Below are 12084 nucleotides of genomic sequence, written 5' to 3'. Positions count from 1 at the left end.
GTCAGAGTCTCTGCGGCCGCCACCGCCACGGCCCTACAAGTCAAAACGTGGCGGTGCCGGGAAGAGACAGACATCAGTCAGCAGCTCAGAGGAAGAGGGAGGTACCACGCCAGAGTACAGCAGTTGTGAGGACGCAGAGATCGAGAGTGTCAGTGAGAGAGGTGAGACAGGCTCCAGTGTAAAAGTTTCCCATAGACACAGATCTAGTTTCAGCGTACACTCCCCAAATCGTAACCATAAAATATCAAGGAAGAGACACAACCCCTGACTTCAGATCAGCTTCTAGGGCCAGCTTTATCCCATACTGTGAAAGAGCTTACCAATACTGTATGCATCCCACACTGCAGTGAAAGAGGTAAGAGAGTGTGGTAAGATTGTTTTCAAGACATGCTGAGCACAATTTTAAATAAGCGCTCACTCATTGTGTGTGTGTGTGTGTGTGTGTGTGTGTGTGTGTGTGTGTGTGTGTGTGTGTGTGTGTGTGTGTGTGTGTGTGTGTGTGTGTGCTCACCGCAGTTTTAACACACTCACACATGGGAAGTGATTGTAAAAAGTACCGGCTAGCGAGAGCTGCTCAGCCTCTGTCTGCTCTCTTCATTGTAACAATCCAAACTCGAGGTTGCATCTACTTTATCACAGGTAAGTAATCATAGGAGGTGCTTATGATATTATTCAATGAGAGATAGTGGCATTTGATTAATGAGCTCTAAATGTGGAGATGTTCTTGTACTGTATATAATGTAATATATTGTGACATAGGGTGTACTTGAGCTCAGCTTGTTTTTTACGTGATCAAACACATTTAGTTAAGTTACTCTGTGGATGTGTTTTGGTTGTTGAGTGTGTGCGTGTGTGACTGCATTGAGTGTTTGTATGTGTGTGCAGTAGTGTGCGTGCGCTTGTGTGTGGATGATATTCTGGCCATGGCTTGGCCTGAGGGGATAGAGTCCCAGGCGGGCAGGATAGGTTGACCCTGTCCTACCCCCATGTGACCCTGCGTGACAGAGCTAGGACACAGGCTGCAGCCCTGGAGCCATGGGAACAAACACTAGGCTGGATGCTTCTATAACGTCGTCATGTCTCAGCTATGTTACTGCAAATGCTAACCATGTCCTATCTCTTTACTTCAGGTCTTACCATATCATAGCCATGTACTTTTAGTTTGAAGCGAACCATGCCACTGTACCTAACTATGTCCTAGCTATTTATGTTAGCTCTAACCATGTCCTACAGTTCTAACTATAGTCAGAGCCTGTTATGTTTAGGCTACATACAGCTCACCTAGATACATCACATTTGCGAGCAGAAGAAAGTAGATACTATTGTAAACCCAGTACTGTTTCGAATGGGCTTCAGTCCACTTTGATTTAATGCCATTTGTTCCACATGCCAACCTGGATTGAAACCAGACGAAGCTCTCTAATGACTAATCGATCATATGAGAGAAGAAGAGGGGATTTGTCAAAACTAGTTCTAAACACAGCAGCGCAGTAGCGAGCCATGTTTCCTTTTTTAGCTCGGTCCGAGATGGGTTGAGCACAGAAGGAGTGTTCAGGCATTCAAATCTTTCTCTGAGTGCGTGTGCACATACTTTCAGTTCGTAGGTGCGTCACAATGTACGTAAGGACAATGGCAGTAAGGCTGTTAATTGATTTCCCTTAACCAGACGTCCTAGTGAAAGTTTGCTCAATATTCACGAAGAGCTCAACAAACATGCATCACATGGAGACTCTTTTTCTTTCCCAATCACTAAGAGGAGTATGGGGTCAAGCCCTGGGTGATTCTGCTAAAGTGTCATGTCTCGAAACAAAATATTCAATCATCTAACGAAGGTCCAGATCTGGCTCAGCTGTGTATAGTGGCAGCTGAGCTGGTATGTGCTGTGTATACACCTTCTCTTTACTTGCTGCAACTCCTGGCTCTGTCTTTCTCCGTGTGTGTGTGTGTGTGTGTGTGTGTGTGTGTGTGTGTGTGTCTCCTTCCATCTACTTCTACTGGTTGAGTTGATCTCATTTCTCGTGTAGGGGACTGGGAGTGCTACCCGCTGGACCCCACTGTGTGGCATGTAAGTGACTGATTATTTTTTTGTATCTATTTGAGTGAGTGAGTGAGTGAGTGAGTGAGTGAGTGAGTGTGATTGAGTGAGTGTTTGTGTCTGTCTATGTTTGTAAGTGTGTGTGAATTTCTATATAGTGTGTGCTTGTCGATCGAGAGAGAGAGAGAGTGAGAGAGGAACAGAGACAGAGCGAGTGGGTTAGGTATAATGTGGTTGCTCCCAGGCTGTTAGGTTGAATCAGTATATTGTTCACAGCATCCGGTGACATGGCAGCCATCGAAAGAGGGTGACCATCTAATCGGCCGAATCACCCTGAGCAAGAGGAGCGTTATGCCTAAAGAGGCCGGGGCACTGCTGGGGCTGAAGGTTAGAGATCATACCAGACACGATCACACTTTGTTTAGACTGTGGTGTGTGTGTGTGTGTGTGTGTGTGTGTGTGTGTGTGTGTGTGTGTGTGTGTGTGTGTGTGTGTGTGTGTGTGTATGTGTGTGTGTGTGTGTGTGTGTGTGTGTGTGTGTGTGTGTGTGTGTGTGTGTGTGTGTGTGTGTGTGTGTGTGTGTGTGTGTGTGTGTGTGCGTGCGTGCGTGTGTGTGCGTGCGTGTCTTAAGTTTGGCCATTGTTTTACTTGACTGTGTGTATGTGTATGTGCACATGAATGTCTTCAGGTGGTTGGGGGAAGGGTCACAGAGGCGGGCAGACTGGGAGCTTTCATCACTGTAGTCAAGAAGGGCAGTCTGGCCGACGTCGTGGGACACCTACGAGCAGGTATGCAAAGTGTGTGTGTATGTGTGTGTACATACAGTGTGTGTGTGTATGTGTGTGTAAATATGTTTGTATGTGTGTGTCGGTTTTGAAGAATGACATTGTGTATTTTCAGGGGATGAGGTTCTGCAGTGGAATGGCAAGATGTTGCCAGGAGCAACCCAGAAAGAAGTTTACAATATCATTCTCAATTCCCAAGCAGAACCCCAAGTGGAACTAGTGGTGTCCCGGCCCATTGGGTAAGTCAGGAATAAGAGACTCTTACCTTTGAGGAAAAGACACCGAACCTTAATAGATGCACTATGATTAGGGCAGCAACTCTGTGACGCTTGGTTTCAAGTGTCTTCTGTGTCTGTCTTTGGCACTGGTGAGATCATGCTTAGGTTAGCCCATTGCCCAATTTAATTTCCCACCTTTCTCTCCAAATTGTACATTCATAATTTTCCTCATATATTTAAAAGGAATGGACTGGTGTATGGAATAGGGTGCCCACATGGGCACAGATGTAAGTTCAACGTCTAGTTTTGATTTACATTTTGTTGAGTTGTCAACTAACGTGAATACAATGTGAAATAACAAAAACAAATTCACCCTGTCATTGGATTTAGGTTCAAAGTTGGGTGAAACGTTGATGACTCTTTGTCAAATACAATCAGTTTTCCACATTGATGAAAAAAAACTGGTTGATCCCAACGTCACCATTTTTCTGGGTTGAAGTGATGTGGAAACAACGTTGATTCAACCTGCTTTTGCCCAGTGGGTTGAAATTCAAACATCAATGCAGTGCTTTTAATTTCTTAAGGGCGAATGAACGAGTTTACACACGAGGAGAAGGGGGTGAAACAGAATTGGCCTCGTTTTAATTGGGTGTCACTCTTTACTCACTCCGATCACAGACTGTACATACATTTGGTTATAATTTTGAACAGTTGTTTGATTCTGACCTGACTTGTCTTGCTCCTTTGTAAAAAAAATATGTATTTCCAAACACTTACAAAGGTTGTATAAAGCCTATCAGTAAGTAAAGCTACAGTATTAAGACCCCCTCTCCTTACACACAAATTTACACAAGCATCCTCATCCTCCCCCACCCTGTGACCATAGAGCTGACGAATGCCTAAATTAGTAGACTGCAATAAGGGATTATTGGTTGTAAAAATGTTTCTATGTTGATCCTACTCTTTCTATATTGATCCTACTCTTTCTATATTGATTCTACTCTTTCTATATTGATTCTACTCTTTCTATATTGATCCTACTCTTTCTATATTGATCCTACTCTTTCTATATTGATTCTACTCTTTCTATATTGATTCTACTCTTTCTATATTGATTCTACTCTTTCTATATTGATCCTACTCTTTCTATGTTGATCCTACTTTTTCTATGTTGATTCAATTATTTTTATATTTATCTTACTCTTTCTATATTGATCCTAGTCTTTCTATATTGATCCAACTCTTTCTATGTTGATCCTACTCTTCCCTCCTGTTTTTACCTACCAACAGTCAAGACAACACTAAATAATAGTCTTTGAATACTTGTGTTATCCTGTACTATCAGATGTTAGTGTGACTTTAACTGAAATGTCTCTGATTGATTCCAGTGATATCCCAAGAATCCCAGACACATCCCACCCTCCACTAGAATCTAGTAGGTATTTCATCTGTTCTCGCTTCTCTGTCGGTTTCTCTCTCTCTTTGCTTTTCCTCTTTCTTTCTTTCTTTCTTTCTTTCTTTCTTTCTTTCTTTCTTTCTTTCTTTCTTTCTTTCTTTCTTTCTTTCTTTCTTTCTTTCTTTCTTTCTTTCTTTCTTTCTTTCTCTCTCTCTCTCTCCCCTTCTCTCTCTCCTTCTCTCTCTCTCTCATTCTCTCTCTCTCCCTCTGTCTCTGTCTCTCTCTCTCTCTTTGCTTTTCCTCTCTCTGTCTCTCTCTCTGTCAACTCTCTCTCGCTCTTTCTTTTTGACCCTAGTTGTTAGGGGTTTAACTGGGTGAGATGTGTCTTGTCTTATTTCTGCCCTCACAGCAGGTTCCAGTTCATTTGAGTCCCAGAAGATGGAGCAGCCATCTATATCAGTCATGTCCCCCACCAGCCCCAGTGCACTAAGAGACCCACAGCTAATGCCTGGACAGCTCACAGTGAGTACACACCAACAGACATATGTGGGATTATTATGCATTGGTATATGATATGTATGTGATAGTAATCTGGCTCATAGTGATCATTTCCATTTTGTGTGTGTTTATGTGCGTGTTTTCAGATATTGCCCGGACAACTTTCAGTAAGTCAATACCAAAGGATTGTCATGTCATGTATCATGAGTGCAGACATTTGGGGTTGTCTTGTATTTCTACTGTATATAGTTTGTAGCCCACGTAATATCATTTAAGATGGGTTGTTGGCTCCTAGTGATCATGCTGGGGTGTGTCTCTGTGTGTCTGTGTGCAGGTGAAGCTGTGGTATGATAAGGTGGGACACCAGCTAATAGTGAACGTGGTCCAGGCAACAGAGCTGCCTCCCCGACCGGATGGGCGACCTAGAAACCCCTATGTCAAAATGTACTTCCTGCCGGATCGCAGGTACGTCATCGTAGTATACAGTTGAAGTAGGAAGTTTACATACACCTTATCCAAATACATTTAAACTCAGTTTTTCACAATTCCTGACATTTAATCCTAGTAAAAATGTTCTGTCTTAGTTAGGTCAGTTAGGATCACCACTTATTTTAAGAATGTGAAATGCCAGAATAGTAGTAGAGAGGATTTAGTTCAGATTTTATTTATTTCATCACATTCTCAGTGGGTCAGAAGTTTACATACACTCAATTAGTATTTGGTAGCATTGCCTTTAAATTGTTTAACTTGGGTCAAATGTTTCGAGTAGCCTTCCACAAGCTTCCCACAATAAGTTGGGTGAAATTTTGGCCCATTCCTCCTGACAGAGCTGGTGTAACTGAGTCAGGTTTGTAGGCCTCCTTGCTCGCTCACCCTTTTTCAGTTCTGCCCACAAATTTTCTATAGGATTGAGGTCAGGGCTTTTTGATGGCCACTCCAATACCTTGACTTTGTTGTCCTTAAGCCATTTTGCCACAACTTTGGAAGTATGCTTGAGGTCAATGTCTATTTGGAAGACCCATTTGCAACCAAGCTTTAACTTCCTGATGTCTTGAGATTTTGCTTCAATATATCCACATAATTTTCCACCCTCATGATGCCATCTATTTTGTGAAGTGCACCAGTCCCTCCTGCAGCAAAGCACCCCCACAAGATGATACTGCCACCCTGTGCTTCACAGTTGGGATGGTGTTCTTCGGCTTGCAAGCCTCCCCTTTTTCCTCCAAACATAATGATGGTCATTATGGCCAAACAGTTCTATTTTTGTTTCATCAGAGCAGAGGAGATTTCTCCGAAAAGTACGATCTTTGTCCCCATGTGCAGTTGCAAACCGTGGTCTGGCTTTTTTATGTTGGTTTTGGAGCAGTGGCTGCATCCTTGCTGAGCGGCCTTTCAGGTTATATCAATATAGGACTCGTTTTACTGTGGATATAGATACTTTTGTACCTGTTTCCTCCAGCATCTTCACAAGGTCCATTGCTGTTGTTCTGGGATTGATTTGCACTTTTCACACCAAAGTACGTTCATCTCTAGGAGACAGAACGCTTTTCCTTCCTGAGCGGTATGACGGCTGCGTGGTCCCATGGTGTTTATACTTGCGTACTATTGTTTGTACAGATGAACGTGGTACCTTCAGGTATTTTGAAATTGCTCTCAAGGATGAACCAGACTTGTGGAGGTCTACAGTTTTTTTTCTTAGGTCTTGGCTGATTTCTTTTGATTTTCCCATGATGTCAAGCAAAGAGGCACTGAGTTTGAAGGTAGGCCTTGAAATACATCCACAGGTACACCTCTAACTGACTCAAATTATGTCAATTAGCCTATCAGAAGTTTCTAAAGCCATGACATAATTTTCTGGAATTTACCAAGCTGTTTAAAGGCATAGTCAACTTAGTATATGTAAACTTCTGACCCACTGGAATTGTGATACAGTGAATTATAAGTGAAATAATCTGTCTGTAACAATTGTTGGTAAAATGACTTGTGTCATGCACAAAGTAGATGTCCTAACCAACTTGCCTAAACTATAGTTTGTTAAAAACCTCTTTTAACAATAAATTTGTGGAGAGGTTGAAAAACGAGTTTTAATGACTCCAACCTAAGTGTATGTCAACTTCCGACTTCAACTGTATCAGTTACAGACTACCACATAGAAAAACAAACAAATATGTTAACTCCTCTGTCTGTCTGTCTGTCTGTCTGTCTGTCTGTCTGTCTGTCTGTCTGTCTGTCTGTCTGTCTGTCTGTCTGTCTGTCTGTCTGTCTGTCTGTCTGTCTGTGTTTGTGTGTTTGTGTGTGCGCGCACTCAGTGACAAGAGCAAGAGGAGGACTAAGACAGTGAAGAAGAGCGGAGAGCCCATGTGGAACCAGACGTTTGTGTACTCCCACGTCCACCGCAGAGACTTCCGCCAACACATGCTAGAGCTGACCGTGTGGGACCAGCCTCGCCTACCTGACGAGGATAGCATGTTCATGGGCGAGGTACACACACACTTACATACACACAGATACAGACACTCAGGCAAACATTGAAGCTGATGAATTGCTTTCATTGGCCTTGTGTTTGACTGTGCTAATATTGGTTACGTTAAGATCCTGATAGAGCTCGAGACAGCCCCATTGGATGATAAGCCTCATTGGTACAATCTGCAAACCCACGACGTGTCTTCCATCCCTCTGCCTCGGCCATCGCCCTACATGCCCCGCAGACACCCCGACACCGACACACCCAGCAAGAAGCTGCAGCGTAAGTCACAGACAGGTCTATGTGCGATGTGTCTTCACAATATATTTCTTTGTATTGTACAGATGTAGAATCTTAATTTGATCACACTCTTGTTGCTGAGAATATTCCTGCACCACAGGAAATGCAGATAAGCTTTGTGATTTACCTAAATTCACTGAAAACCCACACTAACACAGGGTTACATTTTAACAATATTGCACTTTTCATGTAGCCTACTTTTTGCCAACTAGTAGCCTAACTACCGATTTTGTAACATCATGGACTAAATGTACAAATCCTGTTGCTGCAGGATTATTTGACAATATAGGTCAAATTAAGATCCTACATATGTATGTGGTCTGTGTGTGTGTGTATGTGTGTGTGTGTGTGTGTGTGTGTGTGTGTGTGTGTGTGTGTGTGTGTGTGTGTGTGTGTGTGTGTGTGTGTGTGTGTGTGTGTGTGAGTTTGAGATATTACAGTGTGTATATAAATGTAGTTTGTGCTTGTGTGGGTGTGTGTGTGTGTCTTCATGTCTGTCAGCATACATGTCTCTATCAATGTGGTCTGCTTACTGCATTCCTTCTGTATATGAACGTGTGTATTTATGTGACATCCACCATTGTGCTGGTTCTCAGCTCGTTACAGGGCCTGAGTATAATCAAATCAAATGTATTTGACAAATGCCTTGTAAACAACAGGTGTAGACTAACAGTGAAATGCCTACTTATGGGCCGTTCCCAACAATGCAGAGAGAAAAATAAATCAAATCAAATCAAATGTATTTGTCACATACACATGGTTAGCAGATGTTAATGCGAGTGTAGCGAAATGCTTGTGCTTCTAGTTCCGACAATCCAGTAATAACCAACGAGTAATCTAACCTAACAATTCCAAAACTACTACCTTAAACACACAAGTGTAAAGCGGTAAAGAATATGTACATAAAGATATGAATGAGTGATGGTACAGAACGGCATAGGCAAGATGCAGTAGATGGTATCGAGTACAGTATATACATATGAGATGAGTAATGTAGGGTATGTAAATAAAGTGGCATAGTTTAAAGTGGCTAGTGATACATGTATTACATAAAGATGCAGTAGATGATATAGAGTACAGTATATACATATGAGATGAATAATGTAGGGTATGTAAACATTATATTAAGTAGCATTGTTTAAAGTGACTAGTGATATATTTTAAATCAATTCCCATCAATTCCCATTATTAAAATGGCTGGAGTTGAGTCAGTGTGTTGGCAGCAGCCACTCAATGTTAGTGGTGGCTGTTTAACAGTCTGATGGCCTTGAGATAGAAGCTGTTTTTCAGTCTCTCGGCCCCTGCTTTGATGCACCTGTACTGACCTCACCTTCTGGGTGATAGCGGGATGAACAGGCAGTGGCTCGGGTGGTTGTTGTCCTTGATGATCTTTATGGCCTTCCTGTGACATTGGGTGGTGTAGGTGTCCTGGAGGGCAGGTAGTTTGCCCCCGGTGATGCGTTGTGCAGACCTCACTACCCTCTGGAGAGCCTTACGGTTGTGGGCGGAGCAGTTGTCGTACCAGGCGGTGATACAGCCCGACAGGATGCTCTCGATTGTGCACCTGTAGAAGTTTGTGAGTGCTTTTGGTGAAAAGCCAAATTTCTTCAGCCTCCTGAGGTTGAAGAGGTGCTGCTGCGCCTTCTTCACGATGCTGTCTGTGTGGGTGGACCAATTCAGTTTGTCTGTGATGTGTACGCCGAGGTACTTAAAACTTACTACCCTCTCCACTACTGTCCCATCGATGTGGATAGGGGGGTGCTCCCTCTGCTGTTTCCTGAAGTCCACAATCATCTCCTTTGTTTTGTTGACGTTGAGTGTGAGGTTATTTTCCTGACACCACACTCTGAGGGCCCTCACCTCCTCCCTGTAGGCCATCTCGTTGTTGTTGGTAATCAAGCCTACCACTGTAGTGTCGTCCGCAAACTTGATGATTGAGTTGGAGGCGTGCATGGCCACGCAGTTGTGGGGGAACAGGGAGTACAGGAGAGGACTCAGAACGCACCCTTGTGGGGCCCCAGTGTTGAGGATCAGCGGGGTGGAGATGTTGTTACCTACCCTCACCACCTGGGGGCGGCCCGTCAGGAAGTCCAGTACCCAGTTGCACAGGGCGGGGTGATGACAAGTTTGGAGGGTACTATGGTGTTAAATGCTGAGCTGTAGTCGATGAACAGCATTCTCACATAGGTATTCCTCTTGTCCAGATGGGTTAGGGCAGTGTGCAGTGTGGTTGAGATTGCATCGTCTGTGGACCTATTTGGGCAGTAAGCAAATTGGAGTGGGCCTAGGGTGTCAGGTAGGGTGATATGGTGGTGATATGGTGATATGGTCCTTGACTAGTCTCTCAAAGCACTTCATGATGACGGAATTGAGTGCTACGGGGCAGTAGTCGTTTAGCTCAGTTACCTTAGCTTTCTTCGGAACAGGAACAATGGTGGCCCTCTTGAAGCATGTGGGAACAGCAGACTGGGATAAGGATTGATTGAATATGTCCGTAAACACACCAGCCAGCTGGTCTGCGCATGCTCTGAGGGTGCAGCTGGGGATGCCGTCTGGGCCTGCAGCCTTGCGAGGGTTAACACGTTTAAATGTTTTACTCACCTCGGCTGCAGTGAAGGAGAGTCCGCATGTTTTGGTTGCGGGCCGTGTCAGTGGCACTGTATTGTCCTCAAAGCGGGCAAAAAAGTTATTTAGTCTGCCTGGGAGCAAGACATCCTGGTCCGTGACGGGGCTGGTTTTCTTTTTGTAATCCGTGATTGACTGTAGACCCTACCACATACCTCTTGTGTCTGAGCCGTTGAATTGTGACTCTACTATGTCTCTATACTGACGCTTAGCTTGTTTGATTGCCTTGCGGAGGGAATAGCTACACTGTTTGTCTTCAGTCATGTTTCCGGTCACCTTGCCCTGGTTAAAAGCAGTGGTTCGTGCTTTCAGTTTCACGTGAATGCTGCCATCAGTCCACGTTTTCTGGTTTGGGAATGTTTTAATCATTGCTATGGGAACGACATCTTCAATGCACATTGTAATGAACTCGCTCACCGAATCAGCATATTCGTCAATGTTGTTGTTGGACGCAGTGCGGAACATATCCCAGTCCACGTGATGGAAGCAGTCTTGGAGTGTGGAATCAGATTGGTCGGACCAGCCGTTGAACAGACCTGAGCGCGGGAGCTTCTTGTTTTAGCTTCTGTCTGTAGGCAGGGAGCAACAAAATTGAGTTGTGGTCAGCTTTTCCCGAAAGGAGGGGGGGGGGGGGGGCTTATATGCATCGCAGAAGTTAGAATAGCAATGATCCAAGGTTTTACCAGCCCTGGTTGCGCAATCGATATGCTGATACAATTTAGGGAGTCTTATTTTCAGATTAGCCTTGTTAAAATCCCCAGCTACAATGAATGCAGCCTCAGGATATGTGGTCTCCAGTTTGCAAAGAGTCAAATAAAGTTCTTCAGAGCCATCAATGTGTCTGCTTGGGGGGGAATATATACGGCTGTGATTATAATTGAAGAGAATTCCCTTGGTAGATAATGCGGTCGACATTTGATTGTGAGGAATTCAAAAACAGGTCAACAGAAGGACTTGAGTTCCTGTATGTTGTTGTGACCACACCACGTCTCGTTAACCATAAGGCATATGCCCCCGCCCCTCTTCTTATCAGAAAGATGTTTGTTTCTGTCTGTGCGATGCGTGAAGAAACCAGCTGGCTGCACCGATTCCGTTAGCGTCTCTCGAGTGAGCCATGTTTCCGTGAAGCAAAGAACGTTACAGTCTCTGATGTCCCTCTGGAATGCTACCCTTGCTCGGATTTCATCAACCTTGTTGTCAAGAGACTGGACATTGGCGAGAAGTATGCTAGGGAGTGGTGCGCGATGTGACCGTCTCCGGAGCCTGACCAGAAGACCGCTTCGTTTCCCTCTTTTACAACGTCTTTGTTTTGGGTCGCAGGCTGGGATCCATTCCGTTGTCCTGGGTGAAAGGCAGAACACAGGATCCGCTTCGGGAAAGTCATATTCCTGGTCGTACTGATGGTGAGTTGATGTTGCTCTTATATTCAGTAGTTCTTCCCGACTGTATGTAATGAAACCTAAGATGACCTGGGGTACCAATGTAAGAAATAACACGTAAAAAAAAAAAAAACTGCATAGTTTCCTAGGAACGCGAAGCGAGGTGGCCATCTCTGTCGGCGCCAGAAGTGATAACACGCGCCGGAAGTGATAACAATAACACAAGGAATAATGGTAACTTGGCTATATAAACAGGGTACCAGTACCGAGCTGATATGCAGGGGTACGAGGTAATTGAGGTAGATATGAAACATATCGGTAGGGATAAAGTGACTAGGCAACATGATAGAAAATAAACAGTAGATGAGTCAAAAGAGTTCAAAA

The 12084-nt window shown here is 44.0% G+C and overlaps 1 protein-coding gene across 11 annotated transcripts in view; it reads left to right on the top strand.

Moving 5' to 3' along the window:
- LOC110503091 (regulating synaptic membrane exocytosis protein 1) overlaps positions 1–12084 on the top strand; it is a 70506-nt gene that overhangs the window by 33319 nt on the left and 25103 nt on the right. For 7 of the 11 annotated variants that reach the window (XM_036959939.1, XM_036959938.1, XM_036959937.1 and 4 more), the window contains exons 6-17: positions 1–161; positions 517–639; positions 2025–2065; positions 2312–2422; positions 2724–2823; positions 2936–3059; positions 4427–4473; positions 4835–4956; positions 5079–5099; positions 5267–5397; positions 7242–7413; positions 7525–7678. The exon at positions 1–161 is cut by the window's left edge and continues 537 nt beyond it. In XM_036959939.1, coding sequence (XP_036815834.1) covers positions 1–161; positions 517–639; positions 2025–2065; positions 2312–2422; positions 2724–2823; positions 2936–3059; positions 4427–4473; positions 4835–4956; positions 5079–5099; positions 5267–5397; positions 7242–7413; positions 7525–7678 — 1307 coding nt within the window. The other 4 variants (XM_036959934.1, XM_036959936.1, XM_036959940.1 and 1 more) reach the window with 4 other exon arrangements.

The sequence above is a fragment of the Oncorhynchus mykiss genome, chromosome 23, assembly GCF_013265735.2.
Source record: "Oncorhynchus mykiss isolate Arlee chromosome 23, USDA_OmykA_1.1, whole genome shotgun sequence".
Lineage (NCBI taxonomy): Eukaryota > Metazoa > Chordata > Actinopteri > Salmoniformes > Salmonidae > Oncorhynchus > Oncorhynchus mykiss.
This window is presented reverse-complemented; position numbering and strand designations above follow the sequence as displayed.